General features: G+C 44.2%; 2 protein-coding genes across 4 annotated transcripts in view; one reads left to right on the top strand and one right to left on the bottom strand.

Moving 5' to 3' along the window:
* Positions 1 to 7,681, top strand: part of PDCD4 (programmed cell death 4) — a 104,533-nt gene extending 96,852 nt beyond the window's left edge. For all 3 annotated transcript variants that reach the window (XM_030202764.1, XM_030202765.1, XM_030202762.1), the window contains one exon: positions 7,021 to 7,681. In XM_030202764.1, the coding sequence (XP_030058624.1) occupies positions 7,021 to 7,081 (61 nt within the window). In that variant the 3' untranslated portion in view covers positions 7,082 to 7,681. The remainder of the gene's footprint in view (positions 1 to 7,020) is intronic.
* A 6,980-nt stretch (positions 7,682 to 14,661) lies between these two features.
* Positions 14,662 to 25,280, bottom strand: BBIP1 (BBSome interacting protein 1). The gene is made up of 3 exons (XM_030202761.1): positions 25,163 to 25,280; positions 19,513 to 19,578; positions 14,662 to 15,434 (listed from the first exon to the last, which is right to left on the bottom strand). The coding sequence occupies exons 2-3, from the start codon at positions 19,556 to 19,558 to the stop codon at positions 15,262 to 15,264; spliced, it is 219 nt and encodes a 72-aa protein (XP_030058621.1). The 5' UTR covers positions 19,559 to 19,578; positions 25,163 to 25,280; the 3' UTR covers positions 14,662 to 15,261.
* Positions 25,281 to 27,413: the final 2,133 nt, after the last annotated feature.

Here is a 27,413-nt window from a genome sequence, read left to right as displayed (position 1 = left end):
CCAGAGGGTGTCTCCAGGGTCTTGCTAGCTTCCAGGAAAGATTCCATTAAGAGGCGTTACTCTTTTAAATGGACGAGGTTTGCCATCTGGTATGAGGGCAGGGCCCTAGATTCCTATTCTTGCTCTACACCGACAGTGCTTTAATTTCTTCTGCACCTTTCCGAGTCTGGTCTTAAGACCAGTTCCGTAAGGGTTCACATCTTAGTGCAGTTAGTGCTTATCATCAATGTGTAGAGAGTAAGCCCATCTCTGGGCAGCCTTTAGTTCACTTCATGAAAGGTTTGCTTTTGTCAAAGCCCCCTGTCAAGCCTCCGCCAGTTTCACGGGACCTCAACATCATTCTCATCCAGCTGATGATAGCTCCTTTTGAGCCACTAGATTCCTGTCATCCAAAGTGCTTGACCTGGAAGGTCATTTTCTTGGTGGCGGTGACTTCAGCTTATATAGTCAGTGAGCTTCAGGCTTTAGTAGTGGATGCTCCTTATACTAAGTTCCATCACAACAGAGTAGTCCTCCAAACACACCCTAAGTTCCGGCCTAAGTTGGTGTCAGAGTTCCATCTGAACCAGTCGATTGTCTTGCAACATTCTTTTCTTGAACTTATGCCCATCCTGACGAGAGCGCCTTGTACACCTTGGACAGCAAGCGAGCACTGGCCTGTTATATGGAGCAGACTAAGCCCTACAGACAGTCCACCCAATTTTTTGTTTCTTTTGATCCCAACAAGATGGGGGTCACCATCGGGGAAATGCACAATCTCTAATTGGTTGGCAGATTGCATTTCTTTCACATGCCCAGGCTGGACTGACCCTGGAGTATTTCTGCTGGGATGTACATTGATGTCACATCTGGAACATGCCCAGGGCCAGCATGACCAAGGAGACTTACCCTTGGACAGATTTGCAGGCTATGAAAACAGACAGACAGTCAACAGAATAAGGAGGCGAGGACAAGACACTCTGAGTGGGTAAGGCCCAAAATTATTGCTTATTATAATTTACTAAGGACTTACTATACCACCTTTAGTGTTTACAGACTAAAATCAGAAAGGAACGCAATCATCAAAAAGATAGAGAAAGTAGATGTAGAAGAGTAGCAATGATAGTATAATACTTTCAGGAGACAAAAGAAACTAGGTAGATGAACTAGGTGAGCAGATCTGAACCGATAAGGTCAACTGTAGCAACACGCTACCTCAGGACAATACTGATATCGAGAACTTCATCAATAATCTGGATCCAACCCCCCCCCCCCCCCCCCCCCCCGGAGAATACCCAGCTGAATGAACTTGGTCAAACTTCATGCTCCTCACCATTGAAACAGTCACCCAGGTGATCAAAAGGTTCTCTAACACCCACTGTAAATTGGATACCTGCCCCAGCTACCTAATAAAATCCGCCCCTGACCGCTTCATAACTGACCTCACATCCCACCTAAACTACATGCTTCAACAAGGTCTCTTCCCCAAGGAAAATGGCAACATCCTACTCACCCAAATACCAAAAGATACCAAGAAAAATATAAACGAAATCACCAAGTACCAACCAGTAGCATCTATCCCACTGGTAATCAAATTGATGGAAAGCATGGTACCAAGCAACTTGCTATCTAAACAAATTCTCAATATTACATGAATCATAATCAGGATTTCGCCCCCTCCATAGCACTGAAACAGTACTAATCACCCTCTTAGCGAAATTCAAGCAAGAAATAGTAACAGGTAAAAACATACTCTTCCTCCAATTCAACATGTCCAGTACACTCGACATGGTAAACCATAATATACTACTAAGACTCCTAGACTACTTCGGGATCAGAGGAAATATACTTGGTTGGATCAAGGGTTTCCTAACCACTAGAACATATCAAGTGAAATCAAATTAAAACATATCATCGCCGTGGAAAGCAGACTGTGGAGAGTACCTCAAGGATCACCACTATCACCGATCCTCTTCCACCTAATGATGACCTTACTAGCCAAGTCCTTATCCGACCAAGGTCTTTTAATCCTTTCATCTATGCGGACAATGTCATAATATACATTCCTTACAATCATGATCCGTCAGAAATCACCAACAAAATTAAGCTTGGCTTGAACATCATGGACTCATGGGCAAATGCATTTCAACTAAAACTCAATACAGATAAAACACACTCATCCGCTCATCCCAATACAATGTGAACAACCCCATAAATATAAACACCCCAGATTACACCCTCCCCATCTCAGACAGCTTGAAACTCCTCAGTGTTACAATCGACCGCAACCTAACACTAGAGAGCCATGTGAAATCCACAACTAAGAAAATGTTCCACTCAATGTGGAAACTCAAATGCGTGAAACCATTCTTCCCGAGGGAAACATTTCGGAACCTGATACAATCAATGGTATTAAGCCACCTAGACTACTGCAATGGAATTTATGCGGGATGCAAAGAACAACTCATAAAGAAACTTCAGACCGCTGAAAACATGGCAGCCAGGCTTATATTTGGAAAAACGTGATTCGAAAGCGCCAAGCCCCTCCGTGAAAAATTGCACTGGCTTCCAATCAAAGAACGTACTGCTTTCAAAATCTGCACCCTGGTCCACAAATTTATCTTTGAAGTCCCGGGCTACATGACAGACCTCATAGATCTACCAACCAGAAACATACCCTATGAGGAAAGGCTAAAGCGGCTAGGGCTCTTCAGCTTGGAGAAAAGGCAGCTGAGGGGAGATATGATAGAGGTCTATAAAATAATGATTGGAGTTGAACGGGTAGATCTGAAGCATCTGTTCACACTTTCCAAAAATACTAGGACTAGGGGGCATGCGATGAAGCTACAATGTAGTAAATTTAAAACGAATCGGAGAAAATTTTTCTCCCCTCAACGTGTAATTAAACTCTGGAATTTATTGCCAGAGAATTTGGTAAAGGCGGTTAGCTTAGCGGAGTTTACAAAAGGTTTGGACGGCTTCCTAAAGGAAAAGTCCATAGACCGTTATTAAATGGACTGGAGAAAATCCACTATTTCTGGGATAAGCAGTATAAAATGTTTTGTACATTTTGGGGATCTTGCCAGGTATTTGTGACCTGTTGGAAACAGGATGCTGGGCTCGATGGAACATTTGTCTTTCCCAGTATGGCAATACTTATGTAAACACAACCGGATCATCACGAACATACCTAAACCTCCACTACCCAAACTGCAAAGGACTCAAATACAAAGTAACCTATGCATCCAGCTTCTCCTATATAAGCACACAACTATGGAACTCACTGCCAAAAGCTGTGAAAACAACCTATGACCATCTAAACTTCAGGCAATTACTAAAAACCAATCTGTTCAAAAAGGCATACCCTACCGACCCAACATAAATGCCTACACTCTGCAACACAGCAAAACCAAAGCTCATAATGGACATTATATAACCTCTCCTCTCTTTGATCCCCATTGTGCCTGAACCTTAATCGGCCACAACATCACCATGTATTTGTTTCTCTACCGAACTTGGCGAACGCCTTTATGGTGCTATGTAAGCCACATTGAGCCTGCAAATAGGTGGGAAAATGTGGGATTTTTTGTTGTTGTTACATTTGTACCCCGCGCGTTCCCACTCATGGCAGGCTCAATGCGGCTTACATGGGGCAATGGAGGGTTAAGTGACTTGCCCAGAGTCACAAGGAGCTGCCTGTGCCTGAAGTGGGAATTGAACTCAGTTCCCCAGGACCAAAGTCCATCACCCTAACCACTAGGCCACTCCTCCACTGCAAATGTAACAAGTAAATAAAAATCACTGTGTAACTGTTTATACCGAAATTGGCGAACACCTTTACGGTACTATGTAAGCCACATTGAGCCTGCAAATAGGTGGGAAAATGTGGGATACAAATGCAACAAACAAATAAATAAATGTCAAGGCTCACAATATCAAAGCCATGGCTGCATTGATAACCCACTTGTGTCAGCCTCCATTGAAGAAATTTGCAAGGCTGCAACGTGGTCTTCAGTCCACACATTCACATTTTGCTACTGCTTTGAGCAGGAAACCTGACGTGACAGTCTGTTTGGGGTCTAAAAGCCAACCCCTCCCCCCTAAGACCATTTTCTTCTGTTCCAGGCTGCACTCTCAGTTTCTATATAGTTTTAGATTGGTTAATCTGTGTTATGTCCTCACTGTTGCGAGGCCCAATTGACCAGTGGTTGTTTTTGGTGAGCCTGATTGCTAAGGATTCCCCACTTGAGAATTATGGCTTGCTTGTCCTTGGAGAAAGCGAAGATACTTACCTGTAGCAGATGTTATCCGAGGACAGCAGGCCTTATATTCTTACAAACCCTCCCGCCTCCCCTTGGAGTTGTCTACTATTTTTGTTTTTCTATGCTGTAGTATTGTACTGTGGTAACCACACTGTTGCGGCGGGTGGGAAGGTACTTGCACGTGCCCAGTGGATCATGTCTCATACTCCTCAAAGCTCTCGCTAGCTTGTTATAAGCTCCAGATTGGGAATGCATTACACCCACTTGTGAGAATATAAGGCCTGCTGTCCTTGGAGAATACCTGCTACAGGGAAGTACCTTCACTTTATAGCTCTGAAAGGCCAGGTTTTGGCCTTAAGAGCTTCCTTTTTTTATGGTTTCCTTGTAAGTGTTGTCAAAATAATATAGTTTGGTTCTGTGGTATATAGAGTTCATATGGATTATTTAGTCTCATTGATTTAAGAATTGTTCTTGAATTACCTTTTTTAAGTGTTCTTCTTTTTATATTTATTTTCCCCTGTTGATATGGGCTATTTAAGGATTGTTATTACCTATAAGGGGCATTTTCAAAAGAAATGTCCAAGTTGTGATGTGGACATCTTTGTAAAATGTCCAAATCTGGAGGCAGAGAAAACCGTATTTTCGAAATAAGATGGATGTCCATCTTTCGTTTTGAAAATACCATCAGAGATGTCCAAATCCAAAGACATCTTAAATTTGGACGGCCTTGGATTTTGCTCACATTTAGAGTTTACTGTTTGACCCCTGAAGTAGACGCTTGTGTGTCAGGTCTTTTAGTCATTCGTTATATTAAAGACTGGTGGATTCATATCTCCATTGTTGACTCGTCTTTAATCAGCCTCTACTTTTGCTTGTTCTGTTTCGTCCTTGGATTTGGACATCTTTGACGTTCGGCGATTTTCAAAACCAAAGACATCCAAGTCAAAAACGTCCAAATGCAAGTCATTTGGATGTGGGAGGAGCCAGCATCTCTAGTGCACTGGTCCCCCTGACATGCCAGGACACCAACCGGGCACCCTAGGGGGCACTGCAGTTGACTTCATAAAATGCTCCAGGAACATAGCTCCCTTACCTTGTGTGCTGAGCCCCCCAAACCCACTATCCACAACTGTACACCATACCATAGCCCTGACGGGTGAAGAGGAGCACCTATATGTGGGTACAGTGGGTTTGTGATGGGTTTTGGAGAGCTCGCTGTTTCCTCCATAAATGTAACAGGTAAGGGGGGGGGGGGGGGTATGGGCCTGGGTCTTCCTGTCTGAAGTGCACTGCAGTACCCACTAAAACTGCTCCTGGGACCTTCATGTGCTGTCATGGACCTGAGTATGACATATAGAGGCTGGAACAAAATATTTTTAAAGATGTTTTTTGATGGTGGGAGGGGGTTAGTGACCACTGGGGGAGTAACAGGAGGTCATCCCCAATTCCCTCCGGTGGTCATCTGGTCATTTCAGGCAACTTTTTGTGCCTTATTCGTAAAAAAAACACATCCGGGTGAAAACATCCAAGTGTTCGTCATTGACGTCCTTGCTTTTTTTGATTATGGATCAAAGACGTCCAAGTGTTAGGCATGCCCAACTCCCGCCTTCGCTACACCTCCGACACGTCCCCTTGAAATTTGGACGTCCTTGCGACGGAGTGCAGTTGAAGACGTCCAAAATCAGGTTTCGATTATACCGATATGGACGTCCATGTTCCAATTTATGTTGAAAGATGGACGTCCTTCTCTTTCGAAAATGAGCCTGTATGTATTATTTGCTTTCCCTCAGGTTGGAGGCATATTGATTGTTTCTATGTTGCCTTTTGATCTAATTGGAAATATGTAATATTTCAAAAACTTCAATTAAAAAAAAGGTACATGGGGAAGGGGGAGGTCAAGAGAGAAAGGAAGATGCCTGGTTGCCAGCTGGAGAGGGGACAGGAGGGTGAGATGCTGGAACTTTTGTGGGGGGTTGTGACTTGACAATTTTAGCACAGTGTAGGTGTGCTATGAAATGAAAAAGGTTGAAAATCTCTAGCCAAATGGTTGAAGCAGCCAGCTGAGAATCAGAACAGAGATCCAGAGGTTGCTAGTTCAGGTCCCACTGCAGTTTTTTGTAATTTGTGTTTCTTTTTTTTTTTTTTTTTTTTTTTTAATTGTGAGCACTCCAAGGACTGAAAAATACCTACTGTGATGTCCTTGATCTCCATTCAGTAGAGAACTGCTCAATCAGAGCACCTTTCTATAACCTGGACGTGCCAAGTACCAGGTTTAAATATAGACGTCCATCTTTTTGGTCCTGTCTAACATTCCCAGACCACTCCCCCTTGCCATATGGGTGTACTTCAGTGTTCGACACCCATAGTCTGGCTTTATAAAATTGGCATTTGGACATCCATGCAATATGGATGTCTAAATGCTGGTTTTCAGACATTCAAAACACAAATACTACTACTACTATTTAACATTTCTAAAGCGCTACTAGGGTTACACAGCGCTGTACAATTTAACATAGAAAGTCCCTGCTGAAAGAGCTTACAATCTAAAGGACAAATGTACAGTCAGACAAGTAGGGGGCGTCAAACTGGGGCAGTCTAGATTTCCTGAAAGGTAAATAGAGCTGCAAGCATCATTTGCCTTAAAAAAAAAAAAAAATACACACATATATGTAATACTGGTTGAGTTACTTTTCCTAGGCTTACTTCTATTACACTTGTAAAGGTGATTTGTGCCACTCATTACCATATAGTAGTCTGATCTTTTTTTGTTTTGTGACAGGGGGAGAAAGCGCTTTGTAAGTGAAGGAGACGGAGGTCGACTTAAACCAGAGAGCTACTGAAAACGAAAATTCTTCCAACTTTTATGATATTTAATATATCTGAATTATTTGAGTTGCCCTGCACAGTTTATTCTTTACAAAAGCACTTGTTTTGGAAACACAACATTTTTAAAATTGTTCTATAAAATTCAAACTTAGAAGGAAAAGGTTTTCTTTCTGTGGGCAGGTATATGAGAGGGAAAGCCAGTTTGACCACATGATAGTGGTGTGTAAAAATAAGCTACTCCTTTGTAATTGCCATATGCTGGTGATCTAATCATTCCATGTTCTGCATTGAAGTCCGACTGCCAATCTTTTCTTTCAAGGACAGTGTTTTTGTAGTAAAATCACTGGTTTATACAAAGCTTTATATAAGGGGTAAAGTTAAGTTACTGTAACCCCGTGTTGGCTGCTGCTGCTGTCGAAATACTGTGCTTTGAGAGGAAAAAAGAAGCTATTTCTTTGTTTTAAAGAACTTTAAAAAAATAGGTTGATCATAAGATTTATTCATCTTTCCAGAAAACTTATCAGTTTGTCTTTTAAGTTGATAGTTCAGTATATGGTGGCTGGAACATCTATTTTTCTACAAAATAACTGGAAAAATGAACATAGTTCTAATAGAATGTGTTGAAATAAATTCTACTTTTGTGAACTAAAAGTGCCCTGTTTTTAAAAATTTATCAGTAAGGTGGGTCTAGACCAGTGGTTCCCAAACATTTTCAGTTCACGGAGCCCTTAGTGTCCAAGTAATTTTTTGCGGTGCCCCTCCCCTTGCCACACATTTCTTTCCCCCCCCCCCCCCCCCCCCCAACCACATATTTCCTTTCAGCCTCTCAGGTGTCTTCCCCTGCCAGACATTTCTTCTCAGGTCACCCCCCCCCCCCCCCAAGCTGTACATTTCTCTGGGACACCATAAATCTCATGCAGCATCTTTCCCTCTCTCACCCCTCGCCATGCACGATCTCTCCCTCCCTCCCCCCTATGTTCAACATTTCTCTCTTTCTCATCCATCTCCATGCAGGATATCTCCCCCCTCCACCCCTGTGTCCAACATTTCTCCCTCTCTCCTCTTCATGCAGTATCTCTCCCTTCCCCTCCACCTCTATGTCCAAGAATTCTACCCCTTACTCCCCCCCCCCCCCCCCCCCCGAGCTCAAGGAAAGATTTCTGCTTCAACGTGCCAACAGCAGCGATTCACACACGCTGTCTGCCTACCCCTGGGGCAGGAACTGTCAGGTAGCATGTGGGAATCGCTGTCGCTGTTGTGCTGTGGTTACCTGAAAACCCCCAGATTTTGATGGGTCTGCATATTATTTGGACTTTGACGTCCAAGTAACATGCAAATCCATCAAAATATGGGGCTTTTCAAGTAACTGCAGCACAACAGCGACAGCGATTCCCAGATGCTGCCTGCCACTTCCTGCCCCCAGGGTAGGCAGAGGCACCATGTATGAATTACTGCTGCAGACCTGTTGAAGCAGGGGCAGCAGTAAACTGAGTAGGCAGTCACCAAAAGAAAAGTAAAAGAACTTCTCTGGCCCACTCATGACTAAGCAGTACAAAACAGTACATTACCTTTGTGCTGTTTCAGTCTCCGGTGGTGGCGGGCCCCCGAGATTAACTGCAGGCTGCATGTGGCGCATAGCGTGACGTCATTAAGTGTCAACTCCCCCTGTGGCATCCCTGTGAGTTCACCACAGTACACCAGGGTGCTGTGGCACCCAGTTTGGGAAACGTTGGTCTAGACCTTAGAGAATCAAAAAATGTTCATGAAATGTGAGAGTCAATAAACAAATTATAGGTGATATGCTTAGGAGCTCATTTTCGAAAGAGAAAAATGTCCTAAAAGCAGCACAAAGCAGCAGATGGACGTTTTTCTCACCAAAACTCCAAATCACTATTTTCAAAACCCATTTTTAGATGTTTTCTATGCACGCCATCTGAAGTTCGGGTGTATCAGGGGCAGGATGTTTTTCTGCCATAATGGAACAAAACATCCAGGGATAAAAGTAAGTTGTTGTTAAAACAAGTCTAGATCAAAACGTCTAACCCATAAAAAAGTGCCCCAGATGACCACTGGAGGAATAAAGGAATTACCCCCCCCCCCCCTTACTCCCTAGTGGTCACTGGCCCCCTTCCACCACCAAAGATGTGAATTAAACCGTACATACCGGCCTCCAAGCTTCAGATGGTATGGCTAGTCCTGTTAGAGCAGAAAGTAGGCCCTGGAGTAGTCTAGTGGTTGGTGCAGTGCACTGTAGAGAAGAGGACCCAGGCCCATATCCCACTTTGTTACACTTATGGTGGAAAGTATGAGCCCTCCAAAATCCACCAAAAACCTACTGTACCCACATATAGGTGATAACTTGCAGACATAAGGGCTATTATAGTGGTGCATAGTACAGTAAGATTTTGGTGGGTTTTGGTGGATACAATGTAAGGGGGTAATGGTGAAATGTGTACCTTGGACCTTTTATGTGAACTCCACTGCAGTGCCCCACTTTTCTCGTGGGATGGCTGTGTGGCTGGTCTACTAAGAATGCTGGTTCCTCCTACATCCGAACGGCTTGTTTTACTTTTGGATGGGGTTTTTTTCCCCAAAAAAATGGTCACAGAAGGAAAATGCGCCAAGCACAAAACATCTAAAAACACCTAGAAAATGGCCTTTTTCTGGTTCAAAAATGGCTATGTTCGCTACATGATGTTTGGGTGTTTTCAGCAAGACATCCAAAATCGGATTTAGACATCATATTGAAAATGACCCTCTTAGTCTAATAAAAAAAAAGTGTTATGACAAGCTTTCATGAGCTGTGCTGTCTTCATCACTGTTTTTCTTCACTAACCTGATGACAAGACAATTCTTGAAACTTGTCACCGATACAGTAAATTAGTCCAGTAAAAAGGTATCACCTTTGACACTGTTTCTGTATGTCTACATATTCTATATATGACCTAATTAGAATTCTTTGCTCATAAAAAGTAGTAACATTGTGTTGGCACATACACCACCTAAATAGTTGAAGTTTGTATCTCTTGAGCTAATCTCTCATAACATAAGAATAGCTATACTGTGTTAGAACAATGCTCCATCTAGACCAGTATTCTGTTTCCAACAGTGGCCAATTCAGGTCACAAGTACCTCTCAGAAACCCAAACAGTAGCAACATTCCACGTTACCAATCTCAGGGCAAGCAGTGGCTTTCCCATATCTTTCAACAGCAGACTATGGACTTTTTCTCCAGGAACTTGTCCAAACCTTTTTTAAAACCCAGATACACCAACCACTGTTATCGCATCCTCCAGCAACGAGTGCCAGAACTTAGCCATTCTTTGAATGAAAAAATATTTCCTCGTTGTTTTAAAAGTAAGTACCATATAACTTCTTATTCTTGTACTTTGTCTTTAAATTATTTCCATGTAACTTCATTAAGTGTCCCCCAGTCTTTGTACTTTTTGAAAGAGTAAAAAAAAATTGATTCACGTCTACTGGTGGTTGGGAGGCGGGGATAGTGCTGGGCAGACTCATACGGTCTGTGCCAGCCGGTGGTGGGAAGCGGGACTGGTGGTTGGGAGGTGGGGATAGTGCTGGGCAGACTTGTACGGTCTGTGCCAGAGCCGGTGGTTGGGAGGAGAGGATAGTGCTGGGCAGACTTTTACTGTCTGTGCCAGAGTCGGTGGTTGGGAGGCGGGGCTGGTGGTTGGGAGGTGGGGATAGTGCTGGGCAGACTTGTACGGTCTGTGCCGGAGGCGAGGATAGTGCTGGGCAGACTTATACTGTCTGTGCCAGAGTCGGTGGTTGGGAGGTGGGGATAGTGCTGGGCAGACTTGTACGGTCTGTGCCAGAGCCGGTGGTTGGGAGGCGAGGATAGTGCTGGGCAGACTTATACTGTCTGTGCCAGAGTCGGTGGTTGGGAGGCGGGGCTGGTGGTTGGGAGGCGGGGATAGTGCTGGGCAGACTTATACAGTCTGTGCCCTGAAGAGCACAGGTACAAATCAAAGTAGGGTATACACAAAAAGTAGCAAATATGAGTTATCTTGTTGGGCAGACTGGATGGACCATGCAGGTCTTTTTCTGCCGTCATCTACTATGTTACTTGTGCTACAGCACTCAGGATTTTGTAGACCTCAATCTTTATCTCCCCTCAGCCACCTGTTTTCCAAGCTGAAGAGCCCTAACCTCTTTCCTCATATGAGCGGAGCTCCATCTCCTTTATCATTTTGGTTTCTCTTCTTTGAGCTTTTTCTAATTCCATTATATCTTTTTTTTTAAATACAGCGACCAGTACTGAATGTAGTAATCTAGGTGAGGTTGCACTATGGAGCGATAAAGAGGCATTACAGTATTCTTGGTCTTGTTTACTATCCCTTTCCTAATTCCTGTCATCCTGTTTGCTGTTTTGACTGACACTGGGCAGAAGATTTCAGCGCATTATCTACAACACTACCTCAATATTTTTCTAGGTGGACCCTATCATCAGGTAGCAGTGATTTGGATTGTTCTTCCCAATGTGAATCACTTTGCATTTGTCCACATTAAATTTCATCTTTTTACCCAGTCTTCATATCTCCTAAGGTCTTCCTGCAATTTTTCACACTTTGCATATGTTTAACAAACTGAATAGTTTTGTGTCATCTGCAAATTTAATCACCTCACTTATCATTCCGATTTCCTGATCATTTATAAATGTTAAATAGCACCGGTCCCAGTACTGATCCCTGCAGCACTCCACTGTTCTCTCTCCTCCATTAAGAGAAATGGCCATTTAACCCTACCCTTGCAAAAACATGAGTAGACGTGAATAGTGATGCAAACTACATTATCTGAGGATGTTCACCATAGGCAGTCACTGGCTTAGCTGTTTGGGGAGGCTAAAGTGGGTGGGACAGGGCTTGAGTCCTTAATTGTCTGACAACATGCACAAAGAAAAGTTAGCAAAAGAGTTGCAGATAAAACTATGTTCTATAAATATTACATATGTAATAGCGTCCAATTAAGAAATTGAGCTCCTTACAAATTTTAATGTTTTAAAGATCATTTAAAATACCAGGGAGCTAAGCACAGTTCCCCTTCAGTCACTGTTCTAAAGCCCTGCCTGAACGAAATAAGCATTTTACTAGCAGGTCTGCACGCGGAGAAAGCACAAAAGCTGACAGGAAAATTTAAAAATATAGATCTGTATTTTCATGCACTAGCAGGAACACACGTCTACCCCTGGATTCTATATATACCGCCCAGCTTTGCACACCCAAATTTGTGCGTGCACACAAGATCCATGTGCGGAAACTAAACACAATTACCCTGCCTCGTTACAGGGCTGGCAAAGAGAGGGAAGTAGTACAGATATGACAGATTATGGTAATTTAGCACTTGGGGATTAGATCACAAATTTCCCACTTGTGCAATCCAAATTCAGAACAGTCCAAATGATAAACACTGAAAGGAAAGGACACAAGGCTTAGGTATTAGAAAAAGAGAAAAAGGCTGTTTTATTAAAGATAAAAGCAGCAAATATAGCCAGAGACAATACTTAATGCAGAATTAGCCAAAATGTTGGTAGAACAATGATTTCATGTACCTGTGAAGGCAAAAATAACACACATTACCCTAGTCCTAAGGTTTTATAGGACACCTACCACCCCAACACCAAGGAGAAAGTAGTTCACCCTGACAGAAAATAGCACTTCCGAAAATGGCATCCGTAGAATGTCAGGGACTGAAGGCAGGATCTGGCAAGCTGGTTTCACCTCATGATCAGGCAAGGCAGCAGCCGCGCTGGTCCAACAGATGGTAGCTGTACCAAGGCAGTGGCGTACCAATGGGGGGGGGGGGGGGGGGGGGGGGGGGGGGGGCTGTCCGCCTTGGGTGCACACCGCTGGGGGGGTGCCGCATGCCGGTCAGCGTCGTTTGTTTCCATGCTCCCTCTGCCCCAGAACAGGTACTTCCTGTTCCGGGGCAGAGGGAGCATGGAAATGAACGACGCTGACCGGTGCACAGCACCCCCACCCCCCCCCCCCCAGCGGCGTGCACCCAGGGGGTGGGGCGCATCGGCAATCCGCCCCGGGTGTCAGCGCCCCTAGGAACGCCACTGTACCCAGGCAGTTAAGTAGACGGGGGGGGGGGGGGGGGGGGGGAGGGTATATATCTTTAACAGCCTTCATCATGTGGCTGGCTCAGGCAGACTAATAGCAGCTCTCTTGTGAACTGCTCCAGATAACAGCCAGAACAACCCTTGTTTACTTTGTATCCTTGTTCTACCTTTTCCTCAGAAATGGAAGTCATGCTGACAAATGATTGCATCTGGAGTTTGTCAATGTTGTGTTTTTGGGGGCCTAAGGACCCAGCTCTTGATGCCTTAGATGTTTTCTTCTTGTTCACGTAGGTCCTCAGCACACTAGTTGTTGTGAATAGTTGTTTTGCCTCTGTTAGCCTAGATGTGTCAGCAATGTGCTTGAGGCCTAATTACAGAAACAAGCCTCTGCATGGAAACCGACATGGCCTAAATCTGTGAAAAGTCAGGTTCATAATGCAGAATAGTAAATTAAATTGCTTAATGAGCTCGGTGACATCAATAAGGAGAAATTAGACCTTGCGTGCTAATTTGTTTTCCCTTTAGTACCTCCTGAGTGACCTTGACACATGGCTTATACACTCTACCAGCAGGTAGATGGAGACTGAGAACTACAGAATACTGGTGGAGCTTATGAGTTAGCTGTGCAGTCCCTCCCAGACTCCGTATGAATGTAATAAGCAGAAAGAATTAACAAATAGAATAAGAACCCACAAATCTCCCCTAACCCTTCTCTCCCATGCCTTCAAAATCCCACACAATGTGTAGGAACACTGTGCTGCCAAGGAAGCAGCTGCCTTAACAGCAAGAGCAGTCACAGAGAATCTACTGCTCAAAATGAGCTTTATTTATTTATTTGTATCCCGCATTTTCCCACCTATTTGTAGGCTCAATGTGGCTTACATAGTACCAGAGAGGCCTTTGTAGGCTCCGGTGTGAACAAATCCAGGGTGATGACATGAAGATAGCCAATACAGTGGATACCCTGGAGGGAGTAGAAACGATGAGAAGGGATCTCCGAAAGTTAGAAGAATGGCCGAGGGGCTGGCAGTTAAAATTTAATCCGTACTCCACTGGGGTATAAATGATGGTCTGTTTTTTTTGTGTTATTAATTAAATAATATTTACAAAACCCCCTGCATCTTGTACCAGAAATGATTGTTACTTGTAATTGTACTGTCTCATTCCCTTTTTAATTAATAAAACTCCAGAGGATTTCACCTTGCAGGTCAGAAGTTCAACCAGAGAAACTATTTATTTAAAGAATTTGGTGCTAATTTTCAAAGCACTTACAAAGTTCCACAGGTTACAATGGAACTTTGCAAGTCTAAGTGCTTTGAAAATATGCCTCCATGTAACTCTCTTAAGTCTGTGCTTTGAAAATACTCCTCTTTATAGTAACTTTATAAGCCTAAGCGCTTTGAAAATGAGCCTCCACCTCTCACAAATATTAGTGTTTTTAACAGGATACATGGAGATGCATAAAACCTGTAATATATTGTTATTCAAATATAGAACAATTGAGCACAGTGACAAATTCACATTTGTTTAATAGGTGGGTAGTATGATATGATGCAATCGGGTTTTTTTTTTTATAATACAAACAAAAATGTGAAGACCGGCTGGGATTTACAAAGACATGCACATTAAGGTGAAGATACACATTTTCATTTCAAACATTTAACTTTTTCTTAAAATGTAAAAACAATATATTCTTACCCCCTTTCAACCCAATACTTATGCACTATTAAGTTTGTAGTTCAATAGAGTTTAAAACAAATGTCTTCCTACAGACCAGAAAACAAAATGTTCCAGTTCTCAATGCTGATTTGTTTTTACTTATAGCTAGAGCCGGTTTCTGATGACTTAAAGATTTTGCATTCTATGTACAAACGGCTACTTATTATACTTATAAAACCTAGAAACTCGTACCTGTAATTTTCAAAGAAAAAGCTTTATTTACAACTGGTGGACAAAATAATGCAAAGACAGTTAACATGAACATAAAATGTCTGTGATGAACAGGTCTAAGTAGTGAAACGCTTACTCAGTTGCTTTGCTCTCAATGTTCTTTTAAGTCAATAATGCTAATGCATGACTACACAACACTGTCCAGAGTCTCATCCAGGTGATCTACGGTTGCATCCGCTGCTGCTCTTGATCTTTCTTAGCTAGTTCCTGTTGTCGAATTGTTTCTTGTGCCTCACGCTGCATTTTTTCCAGTTTTTCTAGGGTCACAGATTTTAAAGGCAATAGTTTGGGTTTACACAGCACCATAGTAGGTGTATCCTCTACACATAACTGCCCTGTAATTTTAAGGAGAAAAAAAATGTTTGACTATCGTGCATTCATTAAATCAAAGTACCTGGATATTTAAAATGCAATTTTTTTTTTTAACCTGATACAGTTGATAGGGCAGAAGGCATTCCAGCTATTCTATAATACACTCCTACCCAGAAAATGTGGAACCAACCGGTACCTAAACACAAAAAGTCCCACAAAAATAACAGCAACAAACCAAGAACTGGGGAACAAAGGGAGGCTGGACAAACCACAGGATCAACAGATAAAATTTATTGCTGTGATGTATATGAAACACTGCTCAAAAACATAAATCAATGCTCAAGACTCGACACAGCACCGTGTTTCGGCATCAGGAGCCTGATTTGGGAGATTGTACTGCTGGATGACAATGATGACGTGGTCTTTAAAAAGACCATTCATGCACTGCAGAAAACACATATGGCAATGCACACTTAATACTCCGATAGCACTCACGCTTCACCAGGCACTTTATCGGAGTATTAAGTGTGCATTCCCATGTGTGTTTTCTATACATAGTAACATAGTAGATGACGGCAGAAAAAAAAACCTGCACAGTCCATCCAGTCTGCCCAACAAGCCAACTCATGGGTGCTACTTTTTGTGTATACCCTACTTTGATTCAGTGGCGTAGCTACGTGGGGCCTGAGGGGGCCGGGGCCCCCGCAGATTCACCCCAGGACCCCCCCTCCCGGCAAACCCGCCGCCGCCTACCTTTACTTTTGCTGGCGGGGGATCCCACTCCCCGCCAGCCGACGTCTTCTTCTCAGTCCTTCCTGCTCTTCAATGTGTTTGCTGACGTCCTGCACGTAAACAGAACTGTTCTCTGAGTCTGACGTCCTGCACGTACAATTACGTGCAGGACGTCAGCAAACACATTGAAGAGCAGGAAGGACTGAGAAGAAGACGTCGGCTGGCGGGGAGTGGGATCCCCCGCCAGCAAAAGTAAAGGTAGGCTGCAGCGGCGGCGGGTTCGCGGCGGGAGGGGGGGGGCGGCAATGTCGGCGGTGGGCGGGGGGCGGCGCCGGGGGGAGGGCTAAAATGTGCCTCCTCCCCCCGGGCTCTGGACCCCTCTCCCACGGAAGGCTGGCTACGCCCCTGCTTTGATTTGTACCTGTGCTCTTCAGGGCACAGATCGTATAAGTCTGCCCAGCACTATCCCCGCCTCCCAACCACCAGCCCCGCCTCCCAAGCACTGGCTCTGGCACAGACCGTGTAAGTCTGCCCAGCACTATCCCCGCCTCCCACCACCGGCTCTGGCACAGTCATGCATGAATGGTCTTTTTAAAGACCACTTCATCATTATCATTCAGCTGCACAATCATCAAACACGATGCCATTCTGTCGAGTCTTGAGCATTGATTTTATGTTTTTGTGCATTGTTTCATATACATCGCAGCAATACAATTTTATTTGTTGATCCTGTGGTTTGTCCAGCCTTCCTTCATTCCCCACTTCTTGGTTTGTTGCTACCCAGAAAAATGTGACATACAGTGAAATCCCGATATAGCGCTATGATTGGGAACCATAAAATACTGCATTATAGTGGGGTCATTAGAACACGAACCCAATTGAACCAAAAATTGATCTGTTGCAAAAGGAACTGTATATAAAAAAAAAACAAAAACAGGGAGAGCCAAGACATGATCGCTTTATATGTGGAATCGTGTTATCATGGGCCGCTTTATATCGGGGTTCCACTGTATCTAGTTCTGGAGGGAGCTATGGCCTGTAGCTCAGGAGGAAGATATTTAGAAAGTAGGGGGAAAATGACTTAGCTGAAAGGGGAAGGGGATGGGATTTGGAATACCATCTTTCTGTGGTTACAAACGAAGCAGTTTACATATGGTACTTATTTTGTACCTGGGGCAATAGAGGGTTAGGTAACTGTCACGAGCTGCAGTGGGAACTGAACCTATTCGCCGAGGATAAGCAGGCATGATGTTCTCACATACATATAGGCGACATCATCCGACAAAGCCTGGTGCGGACACTGCCAACCAAAGTGTAATATTACTTTAAATTTTCAAGACAGTGTCCCCACTGCACATGTGCGGGTGCCTTCCTGCCCAACGCTCAAGCATGAGACCATCAATCTTACATTTTCCGTGGAGCAGAGAGGTTGTTTTTTCTAATCTCTCCTCAGCACATCAAAATTCCCTCTCAGTGCTTCTCCTTTTACTTAGCTTCTGTCATATTCTTTGTGAATTTATTTAATTTTTCATTTTACATTCCTTAATTTTTCAATTTTTCATGTTTTGGCTCTGGGCCCTTCTCCTGGTTTGGAAGCATCAATCATTTTTGGCTTCAAATCTACTAGAGGTTCCCAGGCCATAGAGCCTTTTGACCTAGCCTCTTGACATTTTTCCCACCCTATCATTGAAGGTCCCAAGTGGCTTCAAAATGTGCACCCAATGCAATAGGACTATCTCAGGCACAGACCCCCATAATTGGTGTATTCAGTGCTTGGGTCCTGAACACTGGGACATTAATTGTACCTGCTGTCAGTATATGCAAGCGTGGACTATTAAAGCCTGCAGAGCCTAACAATTAAAATTATTTGGTTCTGCATCAGCATTGAGCATAGTAGGGGATTCAGCACTAGACATGGAACCTGCATCAGCAGTGCCGATGCAACATTGAGAAACTCCTGCATCGGACTCGATGCTGCATGCATGCAAGGACTCTACATCCTCATCTTCCATTCCGCCTGCATCGAGGGACCTACAGTATAAAAAAAGCTAAGAAGCATCACCATCGCTCCCCTTCATGACATAGTGCTATCACTTCGCCAATATCAATATCATCGATGCATAGTAAGCGTCCACAACACATAGACCGTTCTCCAGCTCGCCAGCTGATTGTGCATCAAGAGCCATTAAGGTCTTCGAGGTCACCTAAGCCAGTGCAGCCAGTGCCTTAGTCCACCTTCACACCGCTTGCCCAGGCATAAGCCTACTATGGAGGATATCCAGGCAATGTTCAGGAAGGAGTCTACAAAGCAGTGGCATTCCTAAGGGCGCTGACACCCGGGACGGATCGCCGATGCGCCGCGCCCCCTGGGTGCAGTGCCCCCCCCCCCCCGGAACAGCGCGACCCCCCCCCCCCCCCCCGGCGAAATAACCCCCGGGTGCAGCGCGATCCCCCGGCGAAAGAACCCCCCCTGGGTGCACGCCGCTGGGGGGGGGGGGGGGTGCCGCGCGCCTGTCGGCTCTTCGTTTCCATGCTCCCTCTGCCCCTGAACAGGAAGTAACCTGTTCCGGGGCAGAGGGAGCATGAAAACGAAGAGCCGACAGGCGTGCAGCACCCCCCCCAGCGGTGTGCACCCGGGCGGACCGCCCCCCCCCCCCCCCCCCCCCCCCCCCCCCCTGGTACGCCACTGCTACAAAGGCAGGTCATATGAGCTGCTGCATCCAAGCTGTCATTCTTTATTGTTGGTAGCATTTTTTATTTAATCTCACTTATATTTTTAAACATGCTGGCTTGTGCAGCATACAGATGTATAAAGAAGAAATATAATAACAGGTAGAGTAATACTTTCTTATAAATCATAATCAGTGTGTCATTTGGAGGGGCTGGTTATAGGGACACTGTTATATTTGTGCAGAGAAAAAAAAGATAGGGACCTGTGTGGCCAAGGGAAGGTGCCGTGAGAAATTGCTCGGACACGAAAGGTGCTATGAACTGACAAAGTTTGGGAACCACTGTCTTAGGCAAGGGGGGAAAAAACAAACAAACTAAAAAAACTGATGTATATGCATGCTTCTCTTAGCTAAATCACGAGTGGAGGAGTGGTGGACTTTGGTCCTGGGGAACTGGGTTCGATTCCCACTGCAGGCACAGGCAGCTCCTTGTGACTCTGGGCAAGTCACCTAACCCTCTATTGCCCCAGGTACAAATAAGTAACCAAGCCGCATTGAGCCTGCCATAAGTGGGAAAGCACGGGGTACAAAAAAAAAATCTACTGCTTAGTTTCAACAAGGTGATTGAATGTTTGGGGATTTAGTTTAGTTTTGTCCCTTATATTTACAATTCTTGATTGAATCTAGAAAATGTAAATACCTTGCTTAGGAAGCACCTCTCTGAACATGGACTTGACTTCAGGCATTTCTGTAGACCACTTTATCACTAAAAATGTAACAGAAATTATTATTTCCAAATGAGAACTGTACTGTGCTATTTCACTTTCATTTAAATCATTTTCTGTCTGCAACCTGAATAATAAAACGGCAGAACAATTTCCCTTATGTAGTCACTTAAAGAATAGTTCTGTGTTGTCCAGTGATGTCCTAACTGTAGTCTTGAGCCCAAAGCTGAAAGCTATGTTATTAGGTAACCGAGAACCTCTTAAAAGTTCTTGTAAAACTAGTACAGCTCTGCTGCGAAAGTGGTTTTCAATTTTTTTAGGGATAGTTACTATTCCCCCTTATTGTACAACCTTGGTGCCTAAATGTAAGCGCCATTTGCGTGCTAAGAAAATAGAATACTACCACACGCATGAATGTAATATTCACCTACATAACTGCTATGAGCGCACTCAGCAGTACGTTATAAATGTGAGTGCACAAGTCACAAAACATGGAAATTCTATAAACAGCACACAAAATCGCATGCTATTCTGAGATGCGCATACAACTAAATTTTGAGTGCCATTTACTGAATCTAGGGTTACCATATTTTGTCCCCCAAAAAGGACACATGCCCTGCCCCCACAACACACCACGCCCCCTTTCACACCCTGCCCCACCTCCTTTCACACCCTTGCTCCGCCCTCTGTCACATTTTCCCCTCCCCCCTGTCACACACCCCGTCACTCCCCCTCCCCGTCACCCCCCTCCCCTTACTACTGCCCTGGTGGTCTAGTGACCTTTTCGAGGCAGGAAAGAGCCCCCTCTTTCCTGCCCGGAGCGCTGCCCTGCATGCATCCTTCCTGTTCCTGATCTCGGCGCCAATTCAAAATGGCCGCCGAGAGTTGAAGTCTCGTGAGGTCACTTCAACTTGGCGGCCATTTTGAATCGGCGCCGAGATCAGCAACAAGAAGGATGCATGCAGGGCAGCACTCTGGGCAGGAAAGAGGGGGCTCTTTCCTGCCCCAAAGGCGGAAGAGGTCACTAGACCACCAGGGCAGTAGTGAGTAAGGGGAGGGGAGGCTAGCAATCTGCCCGTTTGTCCGGATTTCTGGACAAACGGGTAGATTGGCAAAACCCACCCGGTTGCCCGGACATGTCCTCAAAAAGAGGACATGTACGGGTAAATCCGGACATATGGTAACCCTAACTGAATCCAGCCCATACGTGTAAACGAAAAGGGGTGTTCACAGGGACAGGTGCCCAGATGTGTCATAATTTTACATGTATAGATTACAGAATAGTCATTTATGTGCTGAAGTGTTACAGTTAGGTGCATACATTTACACCTGCTATTGACATAGAATACCGTATTTTTCGGACTATAAGACGCACTTTTTTCCCCCAAAATTTGGGAGGAAAATGGGGGGTGCGTCTTATAGTCCGAAGGTAGCGAGTTCGGGATTGCCCTCCCCTACTTACGTCACGCGATGTTCCCTGGTGGTCTAGTGACGTCGGGGCAGGAAAGAGCCCCCTCTTTCCTGCCCAGCGCGCTGCTCTCCGTCCTCCTGAATGCTGCCTGACGGTCTCGGCGAGATTCAAAATGGCCGCCGAGACTTCAATTCTCTTTCCTGCCCCGACGTCACTAGACCACCAGGGAACATCGCGTGACGTAAGTAGGGGAGGGCGATCCCGAACTCGGACAAGACGCACCGGAGCACCTAGGTTTTAGAGGAGAGAAAAAGGAAAAAAATTTTTTTCCTATTTCCACCCTCTAAAACCTAGGTGCGTCTTATGGTCCAGTGCGTCTTATAGTCCGAAAAATACGGTAAGTGCTTAAACATTGACACACAAATACCAACTTATGCTAATATTCTATAACGGAATCAGGGTGCTGCATTTTGGCACATGATAGATTTGTCCCCTAAGTGAATTGGTTAACAATGAAAAATCAAAAAAACTCCTGCTACATTATTATTTCACAGCCAAGTTATACAACCAAAATTCAGAACTTTCAGTCTTCTGTAATCCTTAAAGTGCAAGTGGCTGTGGTTGGCCAACTGTAGCCAATGGATGACCTGAAGGTTTAGGATTAGGTCACCCGTTTTGAGGTGCGAATGGAGACTCTGGCAAATAAATAAAAAACTGAGAGGGGGGGGGGGGGGGGGGAGAAGAGGAAACTCACTGAGTGTAGGAGGCTGGCCTAGTAGCAATTTGGACAATGATTCTTGTGGGCTGGGCTAGTATTATCAGCTGTCCTGTAGAACATGATGTTGTGTTTAATTTATTTGGATTTATTTACAGCTTTTTTGAAAGAAATTCACTCAAGGCGGTGCACAGCAAGAATAAGTCAAGCATAAGCACTAGACGATTACAGCAGTAAAAATATTCAAACAATACAAAGTATTACAATGTCAACACAATACTTAAAAATATTTATAAACAAAAGGTATCAAGTCACATGCATTCGACTGCACTCACTAAGGAGGTTGGAGAAAACAGGAGATGGGATGACGTCAAAAAGTTGAAGCCAATTAGGTTAATCTATGTTTCCCCTTCCCCGTGCAGCCGTCATCTAGTACACCCAAAACAAATCAAGCAAACCTACGACCTGCTGCATCCTTGTTGTAGTTCTTTGTTGTTGTTAGCATTTTTATTTAATCTCAATTATATTTTTAAACATGCTGGCTTGTACACAGAGGAAGTATTGGTTTCATCAGTTAGAGTACTAATTTGTTCTACATTTTAAATCACTGTGTCATTTATTTTTATTACATTTGTGCTCTGCGCTTTCTCACTCATAGCAGGGTCAATGCGGCTTACATATTGTATACAGGTACTTATTTGTACCTGGGGCAATGGAGGGTTAAGTGACTTGCCCAGAGTCACATGGAGCTGCCTGTGCCTTCAGTGGGAATCGAACCCAGTTCCCCAGGACCAAAGTCCACCACTCTAACCACTAGGCTGGCTATAGGAACTCCCTGTATTCATGCAGAGATATTTTCACCTAGTAAAGGGCCACCAAAAAAAGACATCATGTTATGAAAATCAGGTACAATTAAAAAAAAAACCATTAATTATGTTGAAACTGGGAGCATTTAACATTTTTTTCCTGTGCCTACATCAAAAGAAAAAGATGGCATGTGGGAATTTGCTCCTTTTTGTTTTGTGGAATGCAGTGCTGAATTATAAAAATGCACATTTTTTAATTGCTACTATTTCACAGATATTATGTATTTAATAATGAGGTAGGGACTTCCTTCATTCAGAAGTTTTGTCCAGAGGCAGTTTAATGTGCTGACATTGTCCAGTTCAGCACACTATTAGCCGCCAAGTTCATACAAAGTTAATTATGTTTAATGGAAAATAAATCTGTTGGCTCAGTGATATTCCATCACTGTTTCATTATTGATACCAAGTACTACATATTAAGGGCATTTGCTCTAAACTTTGTTTTAATTCGTTTATCCAGTCATTACATGCACATAGTTTTGCGTTTTAAACCAAAGGTGAATCCTAACGGTGGTTGAACAATTAGGTATAAACTGTATTGTTTCTGACTTTACTTGTTTTGGACTGCTTTGGGTTCTACTGATCTGTACATCTGCTGTCTGAAATTTTGGAAGATGGAACTAAGAAAATAAAAAATTTGGGATATACTCTGTAGAAGTTGTTGCTTACTTTTGCAATGTATACATGGATGACTGTTCTGGTGTATACATGTGATAATATTTATGGTTTGATTTCTGAACATCCAGCATCATTAAAGGACAGACTTTTAAATGCTCAGACGGACATATATGGTAATCTCATCTATGTTAAATGTACTTTCTCCCGTGCTATAATTGAATTTGATTATTCTGTCTCACTGTATTTTCAAATGTAAGCCACATTGAACCCAAGTTTGTTTGGGATAATGTGGAACAAAATGTAAAAAAAAAAAAAAAAAAAATTCCATCATCCTCCACCTTTTAAGATATTGCCTATCCAGCTGGGTGGTGACGGAACAATGAAAGCAAGTTTGGTCCAGTAAAGACTAACTCAAAATAACCTGTTCCTTAGCTGGGCCCTAGTATTACCATATTAAAAATGTGACCACTCCATGCCTCTGTGGTTATGTTCCACTAATCCTTACTCAAAGCCCACCTCTTCACTGTAGCTTTCGGCACATAACCACTGACCTCTATCCAGGAAACCTACACTGCCCCATTTGATTGACTACATAGTTGTCCTTTAGATTGTAAGCTCGTTTGAGCAGGGACTGTCCTTCGTTTAAAATTGTACAGCGCTGCGTAACCCTAGTAGCGCTTTAGAAATGTTAAGTAGTAGTAGTAAGTTAAATGATTAACTAGCTATCTTGAAGGGATTATATAACCTTTGGATGCATGACTAGAGACACAAACATACACTTACTTATTTATTCATTAATCACAATTTCTCGTGTACTGCCAGAAAACAACCTTTTAGGGTGGATAGTTTTTACAATGAGTTCCTTCAGTTTTGGCACAGTATAAGTCACCACAAGAACAAAATATAAGAAAACCAATGGACTGCATTAGGGGCTTATGGCCCATTTAGTTATGTTTAAACAAAAGGGATCAGCGTGAAACCAAATATTTATTTTGACTTATAAAATCACTAGTCCCTGAAATATGTCTAAAAACAGAATAATCCATTTGTGCATCTAAATGGTAAACTGCTACAAAACTGATGATGAAGATGTGATTCCTTGTGCCCCAATAAAAGGAGAGTTTAATTTTATTTCCATTTATGTTCAATATATTCCATCATCTTTGTAACACTATGCTTCCAAGGAAGATTACCACAACCAGGGCTTTTTTGAGGGGCTACTGAGTACCGGCACCTTTTTCATTGTCTGTTAAAACTGACCCATTGTCCCCAAGTTTTAATGAAAGAGCTCAGGCCCTACACCAATTCTGCCGTGTCATAGATTCTGTGACTGGTTGCAGGGGGTCTGGCTATTATGAGGTGGGTCACTCAATGATCACCCCACCCCTAAAGGGTGGCCTGGCATTTGAGTACCAGCACCTTTTTCGCTAGACAAAACACACTGACCACAACAGTTCAGACGAACCTATCAGGAAACAGGAAATTTGGCCATCTGCACTGCACAGAACAGTGTAGAAAAATGAGCACAAAATACAGAGTTTATAACTGCTTTTCCTACTAGCTGCAATAATATTTAAGCTGTTTTAGTGATATTCAAGCTTTATTTCTGATATCTAGATATGAGAACCTTTGAAAAAGTAAAAAAATAAATACAATCTTCTGTCCTCCACCTTTTAAGGCACTACCTACCCAACCGGTAGAGGTTTAGACTTTTTACAGCTGGGCACTCCCTTATGCCGAATTGTTTGTTTTCAATAGCGTTTGCTATTGTCTTGGGTGAACTAAAACAGAGTGAAGAAGCTCCGCCTACCGGCTTCAGCTCCTATAATGGACTAGATAGGTTCACGCCGTCTCCTGTTCATCCAACCTCCTTGGTAACTCGGTCACGCTCTGACGCCGCCGTCCACCCCTGTCCTCTCACACGCATGCGGGAATCGATCGACCTCCCCTCTATCTTCCACTCTCCTCCCCTTCACACACTCCCCCCCCCCCCCCCCCCCCCAACAAACTCATACCTGAGGTCGCCCACTAAGAATCCCACAGCAGCTTTCCTTCTCCGGTGCCCAGTCCCCTGTGATAACTTCCTTCTCTCCCGTCGCGCGACCTTGCCGGGGACAGGAAGTTGCGTCAGAAGAGAGCACAGCATGTCTCAAATACTGAATATTTATGCATTGATTGAAGTAAATTGGAGACGCCACCGTTGGAAAAAGTTGCAGGTGTGGTCGAAGGAGGAGTATCTTGTTATGCAATATTTTTGAAATATATGACTCCTGTACCAGCACTTCAAACTCGTGTGCTGATGTGATTGTAAATCAAAAAGAGCTTTTTTTCTCCCATGTGATATATATATATATATATATACTAGTAAAAAAAGCCCCGTTTCTGATGCAAATGAAACGGGGGGGCTAGCAATGTTTTCTTCTGTGTGCATGTGGGAGTGTGTGTGTCCCTGCCCTCTGCCCTCTCTCCCCTCCCCCCTCTCCCCTCTGAGTCCTTCACTGCAGGGTTGACAGGTGGAAAATTTTTTTCCCACCCAATCCAGCCTAAAAACAGCCCAAAACCCGCCCAAACTCAAACCCCGCCCCCGACACCCCCACCCCCGCGTCATCACCCCCGCCGTCATCGGCCCCGCCTCCCCCGTCACCGGCCCCGCCCAGAACGTCACTAACCCCGCCCAAAACGTCACTAACCCCGCCCCCCGCGGCCGAAAAAAACGCCCGAAAAACCGCGGAAAAGAAAAAAAAGAAGCCCAAAAAACTGCGACCCGCCGCGGGCAAAAATTTCCCGCGGCGGGTCGCGGAAAACCGCCCAATTGGGCGGTAAAACCGCCCACCTGGCAACACTGCTTCACTGTTACAGAGCCAGCGATTTGATTTCATGCTCTGCTGTTTTCCTTCACTGACTGTTTGTTACAGAGGGCGGGGCAGACACTCATGGGGAAACCGGATATCTCTCCCCCTTCACACTTCCGACTGGAGGCTTCATAGAACGTGGTGTTGCCTTTTATATAGAGAGATTTTTTTTGTTACATTTGTACCCCGCGTTTTCCCTAAACCTACATTACCCAAACTGTAAAGGACTTACATACAAAACAACCGGTTTCTCCTACATAAGCGCACAACTATGGAATGGACTCCCGAAAGCTGTGAAAACAATCCACAACCACCTGAACTTCAGGAAATCAGTAAAAACCAACCTCTTCAAAAAGGCTTACCCCAACGATCCTACATAAACCCCTTCATCCAGCAACACAGCATGACCAATGATCTTACTGGAAAATATACAATCTTCATTCCTCCTGACCCTTCACAACTACCTCATTCAATCACTATATAAACTTGTATTTGCTCTCAACCGACTTGGTGAATGCCTTGACGGTCCTATGTAATCCACATTGAGCCTGCAAATAGGTGGGAAAATGGGGATACAAATGTAACAAATAAATGAATACTTTGTATCAGTGGCGTAGCTACGTGGGGCCTGAGGGGGCCGGGGCCCCCGCAGATTCACCCCAGGACCCCCCTCCCAGCGAACCCGCCGCCGCCTACCTTTACGTTTGCTGGCGGGGGATCCCACTCCCCGCCAGCCGACGTCTTCTCAGTCCTTCCTGCTCTTCAATTTGTTTGCTGACGTCCTGCACGTAATTGTACGTACAGGACGTCAGACTCAGAGAACTGTTCTCTGAGTCTGACGTCCTGCACGTACAACGTGCAGGACGTCAGCAAACAAATTGAAGAGCAGGAAGCGACTGAGAAGAAGACGTCGGCTGGCGGGGAGTGGGATCCCCCGCCAGCAAAAGTAAAGGTAGGCTGCAGCGGCGGCGGGTTTGCGGCGGGAGGGGGGGGCCGCAATGTCGGCGGTGGGGGCGCAGCGCCGGGGGGAGGGCTAAAATGTGCCCCCTCCCCCGGGCTCTGGACCCCTCCCCCACGGAAGGCTGGCTACACCCCTGCTTTGTATTGTTATTTGAATATTTTTACTGCTGTAATTGCCTGTTGCTCATGTTTGATCTATTCTTATTGTACAGTGCCTTGAGTGAATTCCTTCAAAAAGGCAGTAAATAAATCCTAATAAATAAATAAATAATAAATAAAATGTCTGTGTGGCGGATCTACTAAGAATGCTGGCTTCCCCATACATCCCAATGGCTTGTTTTTGTGAGTTGTTCCCCTTGGACTTTAAAAAAATTTTTTTTGAAAATGGTCCTAAAATCGACACACTGAGCACAAAAACATCTAGCAAATGGCCATTTCCGAAACTAAGTACGTT

This window comes from Microcaecilia unicolor, chromosome 5 (genome assembly GCF_901765095.1).
Source record: "Microcaecilia unicolor chromosome 5, aMicUni1.1, whole genome shotgun sequence".
Lineage (NCBI taxonomy): Eukaryota > Metazoa > Chordata > Amphibia > Gymnophiona > Siphonopidae > Microcaecilia > Microcaecilia unicolor.
This window is presented reverse-complemented; position numbering and strand designations above follow the sequence as displayed.

Excerpts from the sequence above, each read along its gene's own strand:
- BBIP1 (XM_030202761.1), bottom strand. The coding sequence starts at position 19,558 with ATGCCTGAAGTCAAGTCCATGTTCAGAGAGGTGCTTCCTAAGCAAG. Across the intron at positions 15,435-19,512 it reads AGAGGTGCTTCCTAAGCAAG|GGCAGTTATGTGTAGAGGAT; the intron begins GTATTTACATTT and ends TTAAAATTACAG.